Source organism: Leptidea sinapis, chromosome 4, assembly GCF_905404315.1.
Source record: "Leptidea sinapis chromosome 4, ilLepSina1.1, whole genome shotgun sequence".
In the NCBI taxonomy this organism is placed as follows: domain Eukaryota; kingdom Metazoa; phylum Arthropoda; class Insecta; order Lepidoptera; family Pieridae; genus Leptidea; species Leptidea sinapis.
In genome coordinates, this window is record NC_066268.1 from 14,507,408 (window position 1) to 14,527,464 (window position 20,057).

The following is a 20,057-nucleotide window of genomic DNA, read 5'->3' on the forward strand; positions in this document are numbered from 1 at the left end:
TTCCACAAGAACGAAATAAATAAAGGTATGGTGGGAGCATTATATCAACATTATGAAAATATACATAACTGTAGATAAGATATTAACTTTAAACTTAACAACGTGAAGTACTTTTCGATGAAAGGATCACGAAGTCACCACAAGCCTTCACACGTTCATGAACATGAAGAATAAACTAGCACCATCAGGTTCAACCATATTTTACGAAAGGAAACGACCCACCCCATGACCCCGCCACAAATAGTTCCCTATTATGCGTTATCAAAATAAATCGACATAACACATCGACCTGAAGATTCAGGGATGGTTAAACAAGATTCCTTCCGTGCTACGAAAGTACGCCACACATTCGGATATTGAGGATGGTATTATTTAAGTAAATGGTACATAATTAAGGATGTAAATACTAAGTAATAAGAGGCTGGACTGCCTAAGTAAAAATTGAAATTTAGTTTAGTATGAAACGTGCAGTGATTTGACATAAGTTTGAAATAGTAGTAATTACAGTATCGCGATTGGCGACGAAGTTGAATCCGGCTAAGTATGAAAGCGAGCAGTTGCTTAAAACGTAGTGAATCTCCATTTTTTACAAGATTATAGCTGTCATCTGTCAATCTATCAATGACTGCGCGTTTCATACAATCGAGCAAATCCCTTTTTTCTTACGGCCGTTATCAATAACGTATATCTGGTTACGGATACATTGCTGTCACCGGTTAATGATCTTATCTATCCATAGTGAAGTCCAATATAGTTATAGTACAAATGCTTTATGTCAATATGTCATTGAAATGTAAGTAAGCGTTATAGGATAGATATGTCTTCTTCTAGTAAGTTAAACTAAGGATTGATAGGTTATTGAAAACGGCCGTTAGAGAGTTTCGCTAGGCTGGAAATGACGTACGACGCGATGGCAGCAGAAATCAAAGTATTGAGTTAAAATTCCATAACTGTAATTAGTCTTGATGATGAAGATTTATGAAGTGTCACGGCAGCTTGTGTTACCGCGACGTGTGACAACATTGGAATATTAATGATTGAGACGAATTATGATATAGTTTAAGATCCTAATAGGTAACTAACGTCACATATCCGTTTAATGATTGAAAAATATTAATAGAGGCTTGTATCAAAAATATATTTTAAAAACTAGCTGATCCAGCAAACGTTGTATTGCCGATATTAAAATCGCGATACAAAAGTAACTGTTGATCGTTGATGGATGAAAATTTGAAGTTTTATGTATTTTTTAATGCATACTCATAATCAAACAAATTCAAATAATAAATGTCAAAAAAATTAAAAAATAATAATTTGGCGTGGACCACCCTTAACATTTAGGGGGATGAAAAATAGATGTTGTGCGATTCTCAGACCTACCCAATATGCACCCAAAATTTTATGAGAATCGGTCAAGCCGTTTCGGAGGTGTTTAACTACAAACACCGCGACATTAGAATTTTATATATTAGATATATTTATAAACTTAACAGAAACTCAAAAAAATGTCAATTAGAACACAGATGAGTTTTATAATAAAACAGATGAGAGTAAATTATTATACTCCCAACCCAATAGTAATGATTGGAAAAAATAGTCATCTTAAAATTTTATTAACATTTCAGAATCACGGACGAGTAAAAAAAGAAGGACTCCGCGCCGTGATATTAGCAAGTGAAGCACCTTTATGCGAGTGTGTGTACGGTTACGAGGTATACCAAGATACAAAATTTTTTCTCCCTTCAATAATCATATATCCACAAATACTTTTAAAGTATTGTTTTTACACTTTTTCACAACGCACGATGGTATTTTTAAAATATTTTATTGCGACGCAAACTGATCTGTCATAGACGATGGCAAATCTCATAATGGCGGCCGATCGGCTTGTATTAGTGTAAGTGTATGCGTGGGGCTTGTATTTACACGTTTACCGGCTTGTTTTGGTGCCTCACTGTTATGTAAGGTGACACGGAGTCATTCTTACTCGTCCGTGTTCAGAATGATAAAAAATAAATTGTGCAATGTTTAAAAATAATTTTTTTTGAATTTTATATAATTTATTAATTATTGATTGAATGAATAATTAATTAATATATAAAAGCCTTGACAGATATTTTTCAGTGAACCTGCCCGCGATATACCTATTTCAACAGAGTAAATTTTAGAAAAAATACTTTTATAAATTAGATGGATGGGTTAAAGCGCTTTACTACGCGGCTCCTTTACTAATATTTTTTATGCGAGAAAGTAACAAAACATTTTAAGATTATTAATTAATACGTAAAATAGACTTCATATCATGGTAAAGAATTTTGGCATGATAATGAAAGAGTGAAAGTGGGAAAACGGTTAAAATTAAATTTGAATTTAAAATCATATTGATGTGACAACTTTGCCGAAACTGCGTCATTTATTTTGTATAGATAGAAATGCGGGCAGATATGACAATATATTTATAAGGTGTTCTTCTTCATTTGTTATTTTATTTGTCTATTTTATATTTTGACACAATTTAAATTAAGCTTTGCGACAGCCTTAAAAGATATATATTGTTAATTTACACTGTAATTTCCATTTCATTTTCCTCGCAGGTATGAAGCATTTTGTATCGTTTGAGAGAAAGTGATTTCCCTGCTGGGGTTTATACTCTTGCTTGGTATAGACCAGACAGACCACACCGATAACCCTCGGTTTCACCTCAGGCCTACAAATGGCACCCTCGTACGAATATTTAACATTCTCCACTCGTTCAGTAATGTTATAGTACATTTTAGAATACAAAATCATATAAGTTATAAGTATAAGAAATAGTTCAGAATTTTGAACTATTTAATTACAAAAAGATAAATGAACCTTTGACCGTCTTTTGTTACAACCTATAAAGTTTCGTTATTGCAGTGCTAAATGTGAACGAATATTGGTTTCAAAGAGGATGGATACCGGATAACGGCAACAATTAAAATTGCGTAATCCATCAAAAGCGAATAACAAAATATCTTCGATATCCTATCCGATGCAGCGTTCACTTGTATTAACAAAAACATAACAATAGTGTTCCCCTAGCACTGAGATTAAATACAACATCTCTATCGGGAATAATAATAAATAACGACAGACCCCAACCTATATTATTAAACGCCCTTTGACACACTTTTAGCTTACACTTTCCACAGTGTAGACTATAATTAATATATTTGTTGAACGACAACCCCTTCATTGAAACTTAATAAATTTGCAATTTGTTTTGAATAATTAATTAAGCATACAATACGTGTGTATGTATAATAAGGGCGCCTAGTTGTTATTGAAATAAGACGAAAGATATGTTAACTGTAAACTCTTCCACTTATCCATTACTATAAAAATAAGCTTATATGTTAAAACATTACTAGCTGACCCGACAGTCGGGTGTAAATATGGGGGTGATATTAATATCAAGTAAATGAACAGAACAGTTCACGAAACTTTAAATCAAAAAGAGTGTTATTAAGGTAGTGGTTACGATACATTTGAAAGAATATTCTATTTATATAATTATTACCCAGCTTTAACTGCCATCTTTAAATAATCTCTCTGAGATCGGTCTCTCATGTCTGAGGATCGTGGTCAACAGGAGGATTGCATCTGGAGCAGATGATCTGCTTCCACCAGATTCTGTCCAACGCGTTTTTACAACCCTGAAGAATTTGGATGACGAGTCTTTAATTTGGCGAGTCCGTCTAATTGGAGAACGACCGCGTGATTTTTTGCCTTCGGTATTTCCAACCACAACTACTATTTCCAAACTTTCGTTGCCTCTACTCTTTGTGTGGCCAAAATATTGAAGAATACGTTTATCTGCATAAGTTGATATCTGATAATAATGATGAGAGTTGATAATCTGAGCAAGCGAGTTCTTATTTGGAGCTGGTTCAGGTTTGATGCATTGTTGCGTGTCATAAATAATAATTTCTTGTTTTTAATTTAGTCTATGCCATCTATATTTAGATTAGACCAGTGGGAGGCTCCTTTGCACAGGATGCCGGCTAGATTATGAGTACCACAACGGCGCCTATTTCTGCCGTGAAGCAGTAATGTGTAAGCATTACTGTGTTTCGGTCTGAAGGGCGCCGTAGCTAGTGAAATTACTGTGCAAATGAGACTTAATATCTTGTCTCAAGGTGACAGGCGCAGTTGTAGTGCCGCTCAGAATTTTTGGGGGTTTCAAGAATCCTAAGCGGCACTGCATTGTAATGGATAGGGCGTATCAATTACCATCAGCTGAACGTCCTGCTCGTCTTGTCCCTTATTTTCATAAAAAAAAAAATAGGAATTTGCGGTAGAAATTTCGCAAAGGAATCCTGGTGTAACATTGTATCCATAGAAAACATAATAACTTGCCGAAAATTCATATTGGAAGGCTTATATAACATAATCTATACTCAGAAAGCAGAAAACATAATAACCCTCAGCAATTTTGTTCGTGAAAGCGGAGTCGGCCAATATTAATGTGTGTACTCCTAAATCATCTGTGGGTCAATGAATGTGAGGCAATTACATTTGGCTGGTGTCTGACGTCGATTAATTACAGGTGCGGTATCAAGTATCAAGGTGACCAGACTCACTCAACTAAATTCGGCTTTTACTACATAATTAAGTCGCGTTTTATATTATGAGTCTTGTAGGGAATATTATTTGAACAACTTCCTCTCTTGCCCCCACTCCGCGTGGGCACCGTCGCCCGTCACTCGAGTCGGACTCAATCACGCGCCGCAATTGGTATGAAATATAAAACATATTATGATCGGATCTGGTACGACCGAACCATTGGACGCGGTCTGGTAGTGGACCATATTCAATGGTATGGTAATGGTCGCATTATCCATCGCACAAAATTATTATTATTAGGTACCGTGCGGACTGTACCGAGTACGATGCCGTACCAATCGGTGCGAAGCGCCTACCGGACCGTCCGATGATCCGGCCGTACCAAATCCGAACATGCGTTTAGACTATATTCAAATGCAAATATTTTTATTCGAAATAAGATTCAAAATATCATATTGAACGTCAAAGACTGCCTCAGACCTGAGAAGAACGGGCGCAAGAAACTCAGCGGGCTTTTGTAAAAATATGGATTACAATGTAATATCGTACAATAATTATTTACAATTAAAGAGTCTGAGGGTGTTCGCTTCATTCCCAGTCTGTGGTATCATTAAGAAAATCGTTTATGCTATAGTAACCTTTCCCACACCAACATTTTTTAACAAAAGGGAGACCACGTAAGAGATGGAGAGACATCTTCAACAACAGATGTGGATCCCATTGGATGTGGACGGCACGAGAAAGAGATGTTTGGAAGGATTTAGGAGAGACCTACGCTACAGAAGCGACTACTACTTTTAAATACTAATAAAATTAAACTAGTATAAAAGTATAATAACATATTAAATTAATTAAAAAATCATATATGTATATAGTTCAAAGTAGAGTAAGATGTAAAAAAAATATTTTTGTAGTAGAAAAATAAAGGCTATTTTTATTTTTATTTATTCATATCTTTCATAGTTTTCATAAACGATGTTTAAGACAATTTGTCAGTGTTAATACATACAAATGACTTAAGTTTTCTTTAGTGTTAATTCCGCCAATATTCGTCTTTAAAACAATTCGACATGTGTTTCGCCTCTACACGAGGCATCCTCAGGACGTATTGTCTCGCCAAAATCTGGCACGAGACGAGGCATCCTCAGGACGTGTTGTCTCGCCAAAATCTGACACGAGACTGCAGCAAGATTTTGGCGAGACAACACGTCCTGAGGATGCCTCGTGTAAATGCCAAACACGTGTCGAATTGTTTTAAAGACGAATATTGGCGGAATTAACACTTAAGAATACTTAAATCATTTGTATAATCATGAAATTCCGCAAAGTAACTCCTAAATCAATAAAAGTGTTAATACATTTAAAACAATTATATTTTTGTTAAACGACAGTTACCTTCGTGCACATTTTGTGATGAACAATATTTTAAGTAGGTCTAATATTTTATATAAGTACTGCAAACCTTATAGATACGTAATGGCGAAACAATTTATTGCTGTTTTTTATCAATTATTATGTTCTCATGTACCCAATCAAGTTTAAGTTTTTAGTGAGAAAAATAATTATATTTAATCATAAACCACATATCAGTGAAGGTAACGACCCACCCCACGACGCCACCACGAGCAGTGTTATTTAAGCAAGTATGACAACCCTTGCCTCGGAAACTCAACTAGAAAAACCGAAAATTGTTAAAGTTGAAATGTACATTATTATGACAGAAGCCCTTTAAAACCACATTAACATTTAATAATAATTAATAACAGGAAATCGATTAAAAGGGTTTCAGGGGACTCTATTAATGTATAACATATGACAAAACATTAGTGTATCGTCATCCAATATTAAAGTTAAAAACTTACGAGACCTGAGTCCAAAACAAAGGCCAACTTAATCGCTGCTAAGTTGGTTCTGTTCTGGAGTAAGTAGTGAGGCGCAGATGGTCGAAAATAGTTTTCTGTTAATATCCAAGTTCTGATACTATTTCGTTCATTATTATTATGTGTCGCAGTAATAAAAAAGTTGGAAGTTGTAGAGACTGCCGATACAAGTAAAAACTTAGAGCTATGAGTATTAAAATTTGAAATTTTGTAATGTTTTATCTAATGAAATTATTTTTTGACTTTGACTTACGCTACTATGTATTGACTAAATTTTATGTAGCCATAGTATTAAATAAATAAATAAATTTCCTTTATTTCAAAGATTACATATACATTTTTTAGTGGTTGAGACTTCCCAGTAAGTTGTCTTAGGACACTTGTATTGGGAATATCTCGCAACTTCCTTAGCAGATACATTTTATTTAGTAAACAATATAGAAATAAACAGAAATGATTAAAAACCAAATATTACAATTTACAATTAATTGTGTGTGTGTGTGTGAGTGAGTGTGTGGAAGTGGGTTTGATTTGGACCTATGATTGCGTCCATCTATACAATGCATGTGTTTAATATCGAAAATATAGTTATAAGATTTTTTTAAAAACTTATTTTAAACACTAATAAGATATACACAGCACTAATATTGCACAATACGTCAGCTGTTTAGCTACAGATATACTGCTGTAAGCATTTCGATGACGCGAACTCACAAGATTTCACCCATCCATAAAGTGTCTAACTATATATATTTTTAATTATTTATGTCGGTGCTGCTAACTCATAAGATTTTCCCCCACCTAAAGTGCCAAACGCGGCTAAAGAATATTTCACTTTAAAAGTTTAAAGATATAAAATTGACAAATTATTTCCTGGTTCTGCAGAGAGTTACGACTTGTGCTCTGATCTGAAGGGCTGGCCTTGCCCATCACATTTCAAACACCTACCGTGTAACGTGTACTTATATGTTCGCCCCTCTAATATAAACAAAAAGAAATAAATCTTACTTAATAACAGGTGGTTACCTCAGAGTGAATCACAAACTGAGCTTCTAACGCATAAGTTAAGTTTAAGTTCACTTAACGGGAGATCATAGCTCCGTCGAAAATATTTTTAATGGAATTAGAGGGCAAACTGAGGGGTCAACTGCTGCTAAGTGATCACCGCTGCTACTCCTTTTTGCAATAACAAAGAGAGAAAAAAACACCAGAAACAAGCAAGTCACTAACCTTTTAAGTTTTGAATTAATTTTATAGCCTCACATACCTAAGTACACAACAGAAAATATACGATATCTACTTAGATTAAGGATTGGTCTTCGCTGCGCTCCAACTAGATACCACACTACCTAAGAGCAATAGATTTTTTATTACGGAAACTATTTTTTTTTATGGAAGAGGAGGACAAACGAGCGTACGGGTCACCTGGTGTTAAGTGATCACCGCCGCCCACATTCTCTTGCAACACCAGAGGAATCACAAGAGCGTTGCCGGCCTTTAAGGAAGGTGTACGCGCTTTTTTTGAAGGTACCCATGTCGTATCGTCCCGGAAACACCGCACGAGGAAGCTCATTCCACAGCTTTGTAGTACGAGGGAGAAAGCTTCTTGAAAACCGCACTGTGGAGGACCGCCACACATCCAGATGGTGGGGATGATATCCTAACTTGTGGCGTGTCGTGCGAAGGTGAAATTCGGCGGCAGGAATCAGGTTAAATAGCTCTTCGGAACACTCCCCGTGATAAATGCGGTAGAAGACACACAATGAAGCGACGTCTCTACGCAACGCCAAGTGATCCAGCCGTTCACAGAGCACTGAGTCCCCGACAATTCGAGCTGCTCTACGTTGCATGCGGTCAAATGGATCGAGCAGATACTGGGATGCACCAGACCAGAGATGACAGCAATACTCCATGTGTGGCCGGACCTGCGCTTTGTAGAGCGCTAGAATGTGGGCCGGCTTGAAGTATTGCCGTGCTCTATTGATGACGCCCAGCTTCTTCGAAGCCAATTTGGCTTTGCCCTCCAGATGGCCACGGAATTGGCAATCGCTCGAGATTTCGAGACCCAGTATTCCGATACTAGGCGCGGCTTTAAGAGAAGTGTTCTCGAAGAGCGGTGATACGACAAATGGGGTTTTTTTAGTGGTAAACGCGCAAACTTGAGTCTTCTGGGGGTTAAATTGGACAAGGTTCAATTTACCCCATTCCGCGACCTTCTCGAGAGAGGACTCGATAGAAGACACAAGTTTCTCCCGGCACTGGTCGACGATTTCCCGAGAGAGACCTGCATGGCCCGTGTATACGGCATCACCAGTGCTGTCATCTGCATAGCAATGCATGTTGGAGGTGTCCAACATATCATTGATATGCAGAAGAAACAGCGTAGGAGATAGCACACAGCCTTGGGGCACTCCAGCATTCACGGGCTTCGGGTTCGAGCAATATCCGTCGACAACGACCTGTATGCTACGCCCAGTGAGGAAGCTGGAGGTCCACTTGCACAAGCTCTCGGGAAGCCCAAATGATGGAAGTTTTGAGCGGAGCGCCTTCTCCCATACACGATCAAAGGCCTTCGCTATATCCAGGCTAACTGCCAGGCCTTCCCCCTTGCTTTCAATAGCCGCCACCCATGTGTTAGGTATACCAAAAGATCACCTGCCGACCGTCCATGGCGAAGGCCGTACTGCCGGTCGTTGATCAACTGGTGACCCTCTTGGTATACTAAAAGCTGGCGGCTAATTATGCTCTCCATGATTTTGGAGAGCAGGGAGGTGATAGCAATAGGCCTGTAGTTCGCCGGATCCGAACTGTCTCCTTTTTTTTGGATCGAATGGACAAGGGCTGACTTCCATGAGTCAGGGACTACGCCTTTGGAATAAGAGTGCCGGAATAAACGCGTTAGCACCGGCGTCAACACAGGGGCACACGTTCTAAGCACGATTGGAGAAATGCCATCCGGCCCGCTCGACTTCCTGACGTCCAACGAAAACAGAGCTCGCCTAACAGTTTTCTGTCTGAACTGTACTTCAGGCATAGAGCTCTGACACCGCGGGATGGTCGGCGGTGTTTTTCCGTTGTCGTCAAGAGTCGAGTTGGAGGCAAAAAGAGCGCACAGGAGCTCGGCTTTCTCTTTTGCCGTATGGGCCAGGGTGTCATTCCTCATGTGCAACGGCGGCATGGACGGCTGGTTGAAGTTACCAAGAGCAGCTTTCGAAAACGACCAGAACTTGCGTGTTCCGGTCGGGTAACTGGAAAGCTGCTCGCCGATTTTGACGACGTGCTTTGACTTCGCACGGGCGATTTGCCGCTTAAAAAATCTGGAGGCACGGTTATATTTCCTCTTCAGAACTTTGCAGTTTGGATCCTTTGTGCACAGCGCCGCAACCCAAGTTCGATACGCCTATTTTTTGCAGTCAGATGCTGCTTTAACTGACGCATCAAACCAGGGCTGTGATCTGCCACCGATCGGTACTACAGAGCTTGGTATAAAAATATCCATGCCCTGCAGTATCACATCGGCTACTGCAATGGCGCAGGCACTAGGATCATCCGAAGGGAAACAAAAAGGGTAGGATGCAAAAAAGGCCACCGGTCCTCGACACTAACCTATGCGAAACATAGCGGCACTAGGCCGCTACTTCACGCCGGTATTCTGTGCGAGTGTGGTAATTAACCCGGACGAGTCTGGCCCGATTGTGCTGACGTCAAAAGACGGCAGCGTGACTCTCCCACTTCTAAAAAGCCCTTAGTCGCCTCTTACGACACCCATGGGCCTGGGACTCCCCTATTCTTTTTACGCCCCGGGAAAAGTACAGGGAATATTAGACTTGCTTGTGTGCGTGGCATCTTGACACTCAATGGCATCTTTCAAATATTGTACATACATATTGTACATACGATTCATATTATTTTACATTGAAATTAATAAAATACAAAATACTTACTGATGATATGTGATCCCAGTGTCTTTCTTATTTCTTGTAGTATTATTATTACAAAGTTTTACTACGCACGCTGTGGTCCTCTGCCCGTACCACACTACCTCTTCTCAGTTGTATCGCCTATTTCTCCCGAAGACGTTCTACTTACAGATTGTCTTACTTTGGCAAAGGTAAGGCTAGGTTACAAGAGCCGTTAGGATCGGAAATACAAGTCCATAACGATATAATAACAATTTGTTTTTACAATTATTGTGTAACCAGAAAGTATCAGACTTCACCCACACCGCTACACAATGAAATATATCCACGAGTCAAGTTACGACTCAACCACAAAATCTTATTTAACAATACACCCAATATGTAGTTGACATATAACACCTAGTTTAGCCAACTTTCGCTATGAAAATGCCTATTTTAGAATAGAAGCAATCTTTATTTATATTGTATAAATCAAATCAAATCAAATCCAAATCACTTTATTCATGTAGACATGAATGTCAGAAGTTTCTTTTCTTTTTATATTTAAAATAAAAGTAGGTAAATATAATTTTCCCCCCTAGCAGAATCCCTTTCATCTTATTAAGGCGACACTAAATGCCGGCGACCTTGAGCGATATGAGTTCACGGCTCCTATGTTAGAAAGCCAATATTTTCAAAATTCTTGCGTCGAAAATTTAACATTTTAACAGGCGCAAACAGTTTAATTGCTTACAATCCTCATTATTGATTACTAATCTTTATAAATGTACCAACACAAAAAAGTAAAAGCTATAAGAACAACTTTTATGAGAGCAGTATACTAAACAAATGCATCATGCCGAGAAAAAAACTGCAAACACAACTGGTAGTTCATAATAACTCTGGAGTGTTAAGTTTAACTAACAGCAAGCATTAGCAACCTACAAGTAAGACTTAAGGGTATGTGTAACAGGATAAAGTAGTGTGTATAGCTCCAAATGCTATATTATCACCACATTTCAAACTTGTCTAAAAACACCTTGTTGGCGTGTTTTCTGCTTACTCTTCGCCTTAAGTTGCAAGTCGTGCTGGCATGAATTTGTAAAAAGTATTCTTACTGAGACTGAAAAATTCTCCTGATATTCTTTAACTAAATTCTCCATTTCTCATTCAATAAAATGAAGCTTCGTGACTCTCCACCAAACCTGACGCAGTATGATGAAGCTTGTTTTATGAGAAAGAGTGACAACAAGAGGTTCACCTGATGGTACTGGTATTGGAAAGGGGTTCCTGTTTTACCTGATCACCTGATGGTAAATGTTACAATCTGCCCAATGCAGTGACGCTCAGGTATAGTATGTTGGTATATCTTAAGTTGTTGACCCTGTAGGGCACAGCAAATTTTTAAGATTTAAATATCTATTTGTTCGTTAGAATTAATTATTTTACTTATTAATATAGCAAATTCTTATACACTTACATATTACTAGTACTTATTTTGTACTTTATTACTTATCGGTTAAATATGATGAATAACTATAATTCTGGCGGTCTTTAAGTAATTAATAGTTTTGCTTATTAAAAAAGAAAAGTGTTTTTTAAGAAAACTCTTGATTGAACTCATAAATATGAACGGTATCACTATTGCAATCGTCCCTTTGAGACGATTCAGACGAGAAATCAGACAAGACTGGAGATAAGTTATATTAGCCCAGTTATATTGAAACACAATGACTCTTGCATATCACTGTTTCACGACAGAAAATGGTGCCGCTGTGGTACCCACCTGGCTTGCATTCTCTTCTCCTCCTACTGGTGGCTTCTTTAAAGCTACCAGCCCACTTATTGTACTGCTCATTAGTTAAATCATCAGTAAGAGTATATTTATGTGCTTATTACGACGATATTTTCGATAGATCCAATGTTTCTTTTACTGAAGAGATCGATTTACTAACAAATTATTACACTTAAAATTCACACTCCTCGTAAAAATTTAAAAAAAAATGCATTAAGTTCGAGCGTGCGTTTCAACCTACCATCGACTATGCCCTGCATTCGCCCAGCAAATGGGTACTTTCTAAAGAGGTTACCTCCTCATACTCCCTTATAATGCAAGCAACGCTTTTGCAATTTCATCATGATGGGATTCTAAGGTACCTAGGTAAAAAACTACTTATTGACTAGTAAATGGATGTATCTCAATGGGTTTTTAACACTGCGTAACATACAATTGATTTCATATTCTTCAAGACTCACGTATGCTTATGACAAAGTTTATGACATCACAACTATATTATAGCATGCAAGGACAGATGTTGCAGAGTCCAATAGGTTGCATCAATATCCAATGTGTGTGTCTAAGGCCTAATCTATAGAGCCTACTTATCACTTACTTATAATATTTGATTTCTTTTTTATAGTAATTTGTCAGCTAAAATTATACTGAGCTTAAGCTAAGACAGCCCAATACAAAAGTCAAGTTCGCGTTTTATCACATTCAGCTAAGTTTAACGTAAGTAAAGTCTGAGCAAATTCTAAGTGCGCTTTATAGATCCCAGTCTTAGTGGGGATACGATAAATTAATACTCTTAGGCTGGGTTGCGTCTTGTAATTTGTAACATTTGAGTTTTGACAGGTCGCTATTTAGCTATTTAACATTAACAATAGCTTTCAGTGGTGAAAATTGATGACATCACCTAAAATTGTTAAATCCAATGCAGTTGCAACACATTTTTTGCTTAAACGGTATTTTAATATGTTTGTTATTGCTAAAGTTAGTTGATTCAACCAAGCCTTAAACTTTTTATATTTCATAAAAGTTCGGTCCCTGTTGAAAACTTTGACAAACGCTTAAGAGGTTCTCGTTTTGAAAAGTTGCTCTAGCTTGGACATAGTAGCTAATTCTAATATATTGTTTGTATTCCAGGTATAAGGAATGTTTGGTCATTTAATTCCAATGCGCATCAAATCACAGCATTGAGCCAGTGAAGTACGGGTAGCACGTTTTGGCCTTCGTTTTTAGTCATCCCCGTACTTGAAGTAACAATAAAATTTCAGCGCGTTATTACTCATGTTTTAGGTGTGAATCTGTGATCGCTGATGACTAAATTAATGAACCAATTTGTGTACATACATGGTGATACAGTGAACCCTGTCGGCATCGGTGAAAGTAGAGTTAGCTTATAATTCCACCATCATAAACTTGACGTTAACATGGTTTTTTTTATTCATAAAAGCAGAGAATGTTTTTTTTTTAATAATTTTATTCGTGATTGCTTTTGCACATCTTTTCAATGTAAACTTTCAATAAAAGGCACATCTTTTAAAAGGGATCTGAAGTTTTCGCTTCACCTTTCAGTTTCTTTCAGTAAAAATTCTATGTGTTGTTATAATAGTATTTCTAGTTATATAACTTATAAAAAATTAAGAGTTTTCTCAAATTTTACTATTTTTGCGGTTTCCGGGTAAGGAAATTTAAAAAAAACAGTATTTTAACAAGATTAAATAACAATAGAGTTCTATAATGTACTACAATCATAACAAATACATGCAAATTGATAACTATTTTTGAAGTAGGTTAAAAGTACACCGATATGTGGTATTCTAAAACTATCCATTATTCATTCAACTAATATAATTACCTATTAATCCATCACATGTATAAATCCACAAAGCAAAACACAGAAACCGAAAGAAACATCGCAGATCCAACGCTCTCAACATTTTTCCGAAATAGCATCCATCACGGACATTTTCATCACAATACGTATAAAATACAAATAAAGTTAAGCAACACTATTCATAAACAAAAAGTCATTGTAACTTTCCGAATTATCTTACGAACGTAAACACGCGTAACAATTTTTAGTAGGAATACACAACGTCCCTCCACGAAGCATTACGGGCTACTGAATTATTTCACTACAAAGTTTGAAAATGGAACGGGAAATATCGTACCGTAGCGCGTAGCCATCATGTAGCTTTTGGAAAGCCCCTGAGCTGCGACATTGATCGACTTCATTGGAATTATTTAATTGCAACAAATGGAATTTGTTGCAATAAAACTGTATATTTGACGGAATAAATCTAATTTTTCGCTAGCGAGACTGTGTTTTAGCTCGATGTTATACTGTAGCTGTATACAACAGTACTTTCACTTTATTATCATTTTACTTTTTTATTTTGAGTGATATTTATTGAAGTGAAAGTTTTTTAGCCGTTTTAGGCATTTTTGGTAGGGAAAATCTTATGAGTTCGCGTCACCGACATGCTCACGACTGGCACACACTATAAGTAAATAATTAAAAATATATATAGTTAGGCACATTATGGATGTCTAAAATCTTGTGAGTTCGCGTCATCGAAATGTTTATAGCAGTATATCTGTAGCTACACAGCTGACGTATTGTGCATCATTAGTGCTGCGTACATGTTATAAGTGAAATTGAATGGATTTAGTGAAAAGTTCAATGTGTTTATAATGTGCATTGTTAAAATAGTGTTTTTGTTTGATTAATATATTTTTTTAAATAAGTTTATAAAATATTTTTAAATTAATAATTTAAGTATTTTTAAACATTTTAAAATTTAAAATTTGAATACAAAATATTCTAGTTTTCACTCTATTTCAGTCTCCCCACTGCTGAACCCAACGAGTGAGTGTATCGCTCAGCGCCCGAGGCTTACACGAATCGAAATGAATGAAAGCGTGGAATCGTTCATTGTTTTTGGAACAAAAACAAATTATATATCCGCATGTTTTCCGTGCGTGTGTGTTTGAAGAAATGGCAAGAGTCTTAGGGCCCGTTGTTTGATCACTAGTTAAGGATACTATTAGTTAAAATTCGATAGTTAAAGTAACCATTAGTTAAAATTGACGAAATTCTGTTTTTCAATCTATAGTAATGATAACTATAGTTATAATTTTAACTATTAGTTAAAAAAAATTTGCTACAGGCAGACGTAGTAGTTATCTTTTTGACTATTTGTTAAGTTGTTTGTTTACGTCAATCGACTCTTTCGCTGTTTTGCATTTTTGACCTAAAATAATGGATTTAAGTGTAGCAAGGCATTTTCAAGATTCGGAAAGTTCTTCCGATGATGAAATTGTAGTAGAATATGTGTTGAATCGCCGTCCTAAACCATTCTGGGCTAGAATTATGCAGCTAGATTATTGGGATGAAGTCGAATTTTTCGAATGGTATAGGATGTCCAAAAGTACGGTACTTTGGATAGTTGCTGAAGTGAAGGATTCAGTGGAAAGGTAAGGACAAACGAATAGGTAAGTACCTACCTACGGTTATTTATGTAAGTACTTATTTAAACTTGAACAATCTATTTAAATTAAAAAAGTAACCTCAATTTTTATTTAATGTTGCAGAAATCAGGCAGTGAGCGCTTGGATCAGCTGCTACTGACGTTTTCCCCGTGGTTATTTGTATAGCAACACAATTGACTATAGTAAGCCTTAACCATAGTCAAAATTTTGTTGAAACAACGTACATCTACTTTAACTACTGGTTAAGGCGTTAACTATAGTCAACTAACTAATGGTTACTGTAACTATTAGTAAAAATTAACTATTATTCAAACAACCGGCCCTTATTGCCACTCTTATAAATCAAAATTGACAGCTTCATCGTTTTACAAATAATTACCATACAAAGTAAAACAACAAAATTACTCAAAGTTACAAAAAAAATGTTTAGAAGATCTTGAACATGATATCAAGTTACTGAAATAAAAAGTGGTCTTAGTCCTATTGATACGTCTTCTTCTTATTCGGACACTCTTGTCAGAGTGGTCGTGGTTGCGCTGACGAGGTACATGGTGGGCTGTTCGGTGGGTCAATATCCTTTCTGAGTGTAGATCACCTGGCGATGTGCTTCCATTTCTGACGATTAGAGGCGTTGCGAGTACACTGGACTATGGTGGACTCAGTAGCCTTTGTGATGGCGTGTATCCAGCGGGTTGGCGATCGACCGCGTGCTCTCTTGCCTTCCACCGGTCCTGCAGTCTCAGAGACCATGTTTCGGTTCCATAGAGAAAGATTGGAAACACAAGGCATTTCATCAATCTGACTTTAGTCTTCTTGGTAATCCTTCTGTCCCTCCAAATCTTTCCCAGTTGTTCCACTGCAGAACTGGTGATGGCGCACCGTCTGATCTCGTCACCACATCCTCCAGTACTTGATATAGTAGAACCAAGATAAATATAGTTCTGTACCACTTCACAGTTGGCTATATAGGGTACGTTGGTTCCAATTTGTTCGGCCCGGTCTACTATCATCACCTTCGTCTTGTCTCGGTTAATAGTAAGTCCGAATTGGAGACTGGTACTTTCTAGACGGTTTAGAAAATTTTCCATGTCTTCTCTAGTCTGTGCGAGAAGGGTAGTATCATCAGCGTATCTGATTGATACGTATTAGGTATAAAATCTCATGCTTAGAGCATTATAGCGATAACTGCTCGTGAATCGGACTCTCTTGCCTTACGCAAATGGTGAGATCTCTGGTGGTTCTAGTACTGAAGAATAAAACATGTAATTTAGGTGGCAAGGCATAACTATAGACCTATTTCACTGGCTACCATTGTAGCGTCAGTTTCTGATGGTCTATTGAACTCACGGTTCGATACTTCTATTAAGTTTCAGGGTAATCAATTTGATTTTAAATCGGAACTTCGATCGGGACTCGAAGACAAACTGTTAAATACAACACAAAATGAAATATCTGTTTCACCTGAATCCTGCCGCCGAATTCCACCTTCGTACGACACGCCACAAGCCCACACAAATAGGATATCATCCCCACCATCTGTATGTGTTGGCGGTCCTCCAGTGTGCGGTTTTCAAGGAGCTTTCTTCCACGTACAATGAAGAATGAGCTTCCTTCTGCGGTGTTTTCGGGACGATACGACATGGGTAGTTTCAAAAGCGCTCCTGTGATTCCTCTGGTGATGCAAGAGAATATGGGTGGCGGTGATCATTTAACAACAGGTGACCCGTATGCTCGTTTGTCCTCTTTTTCCATAAAAAAAATCTATATATATTGACATGCACCATACTAAGAGGTAGACATACCGAATTCAATTAATAAAAGAGGCCTACGTTTTATCGTTCACGATCAAAGTCACGACATTTTACTATGACTAAGGGATTGACACATACATGACAAAGGGCCGTGCAATTTATAAAACGCTCACGTAAAGAAGCGAACGTTGATAGCACGAAACACATGGCGGTCCCGCGTTTGTGGATAAATTGATAGATATATCATATACTTACAATATACAAGCGTAGAGACATCTCCAACGAATATAATATAGCAAGATGGAAAAGGTAAGCGAATCTATTGTAACTGTAACCGATTTTTTAGTCAAGCATTTTAAATATTTAACCTTATCGAACTATCAGATCGTCTATACGCCAGTATTTCCTGTTGTCTATAGTCTCGTCTATATATGTCAGTTTAGATATATTGTCTATGAATAGAACTCTTATTTTAATAATTAACTCTACTTTACATTTTAAAAGGCATTGTTGCTTTTTAATTCTAAGAAAATTACGTGAAGCCATCGCTTTTATGTGCGCGTTCCCTAGATTTAGGCAATTAGGTATGTTATTCTGGAATTACCTATGTAGGTACAAAAAACCTTACTAGTATGTACGTAGTATGGTTATAATAATAAAAATTTAATTCTGAAAAAAAATTCATAATAATTTAAGAATTATGATGAATTTTTTACTAACGTAAAATGACTATCAATGGTTTGCAGAATGATGTTAGGGCTACCCCGCAACCTCCTCAGCAATGACGCGGTTCTTTTGCGTTGGATGGCATGGAAGCCGTCCACCCTCGCATCCGCAAACATTGCCGAAGCACTGAAATAGCGGTAATGGTTGGTAAAGTAAAGCGTCTTTAGTACAGTTCAGTGCAGCCCTGTTTCACTGCGACCAATGTGATCTATTGTAATGGCCACTGTAAACTATAGCCCACTGCTAAGATTGATAGCGATAACCATTTAGGTATATACGCATAGTAGCAAGGGGACCCAGGCTGGAGATTTTGGCGTTATTGCACAAGATTTTAATAACAGAAAATACTACTCTGCGAAAAAAGTACCGGGGAACGGTCAATAATACACAAAATGTTATTTCTTCATTTAAATTTATTTTGCCGGGTTCAAAGTATGCTCATTGAGAAACGGTACACTTACGCCCACAAATAATGCAATCATTAAAACTTTTTTTAATGCTTTTGATCAAAAATACGTTCACGATGATGACCTGGCGAATGCGAATTATCATGGTGCAAAATCCAAGAATTTTCTTTCCACAAATCTGGAATTTTTTCGTCGAATTTGCTCTCTTAAACACAACATAGCGCTCAAATCTAAAATACTACTCAATACGTTTATTTACCATTTGACCTTCCGGTACGAATTCCGAGTGCGCAACATCGCGTTAGTCACGGTAAACAATCATTTATTCGGTATTGGGTTCAGGTGGAAGGAACCACTCCGAAACTTGTTGACTATGTTACATATTCTCGTAAGCCCACGTGTCGTCAACAGTAACATGCGTTGACTCGTTCTAGCATGTCCTCAGCTACTCTCATGCGATTGAGTTTTTAGAGAAATTTCAGATATTTGGGGACTAGCCAAACGGCAACATGTTTCATTCCCAAGTGTTTTTTTTTTGCAACACCAGAGGAATCATAGAAGCGTTGCCGGCCTTTAAGGAAGGCTTTTTATGAAGGTACCCATGTCGTTTCATCCCGAAATCACCGCACAAGGAAGTTCATTCCACAACTTTGTATTACGTGGAAGAAAGCTCCTTGAAAACTGCACTGTGGAGGATTTTCAAATGATACGGACCGACTCCGGAGTCACAGAAAGTTCAGCGGCTATCTCTCTCAAACACTGCGAACACACCCCGAGGTGTGTGAAGTGCCTCGGAAAACACGGCACGCCGGAGTGCCCTCGACCAGCGCAATGCGCGGAGCCCCCGGCCTGCGTCTTGTGCAAGGAGAAGGGGCACCCCGCGAGCTATCGCGGGTGTCCCAAGGCACCCAAACACAAGCGTCACCCAAGGCGCCGCCAGCCGCAAGGCAGAGCAGAGAAGGTGGAGTTCACTCCGACCTTCAAACCTGCGCCGCTTCCGAAGGTAAACGCCTGGGCAAGATCTCCTCCGGCTGCCAACGCTGCCACAGAGGCCACTCTCACGGCCCCCGCGCCCCTCCGGCCAACGCTAGCGTCCCGCCCGGCGACGTTGGTCCCGCGACCGAGGCCACCGGCGCCCGCGTCCGCGGCAACAGGTAACAAAGGCGGCAGCACCTTTGCCTTCATGTTCGAACTGTCAGAGCTGTTCGACATTGATGAAATCACAGCCCTGGCCAGCAGGCTCGATGCTGTCCGGGACGACTCGCCGTCGCTCCTGCAAGTTATGGCAGACAACGGCAAAATATTCCGTGCCCTCACCGATATAGGGCGAAAGTATAAAAACATTCGCGATGCCTAATAACGTAAGCGGACGGGTTAAACCACATACGCTCCGTATAGCGTATTTTAACGCCCAAGGCCTTAAGCCTCAACTAGACTTGGTGAAGGAGTTCGCTCACGAACATCAATTAGACCTATTCTTAGTGCAAGAGACATTTCTAAAACCACGTATACGCGATCCGCGTATC

General features: G+C 38.2%; 1 protein-coding gene across 1 annotated transcript in view; it reads right to left on the reverse strand.

Moving 5' to 3' along the window:
- LOC126979901 (uncharacterized) overlaps positions 1–14,265 on the reverse strand; it is a 151,616-nt gene extending 137,351 nt beyond the window's left edge. Inside the window, exon 1 of the mRNA XM_050829487.1 lies at positions 14,011–14,265. Coding sequence (XP_050685444.1) covers positions 14,011–14,092 — 82 coding nt within the window. The 5' untranslated portion in view covers positions 14,093–14,265. The remainder of the gene's footprint in view (positions 1–14,010) is intronic.
- Positions 14,266–20,057: the final 5,792 nt, after the last annotated feature.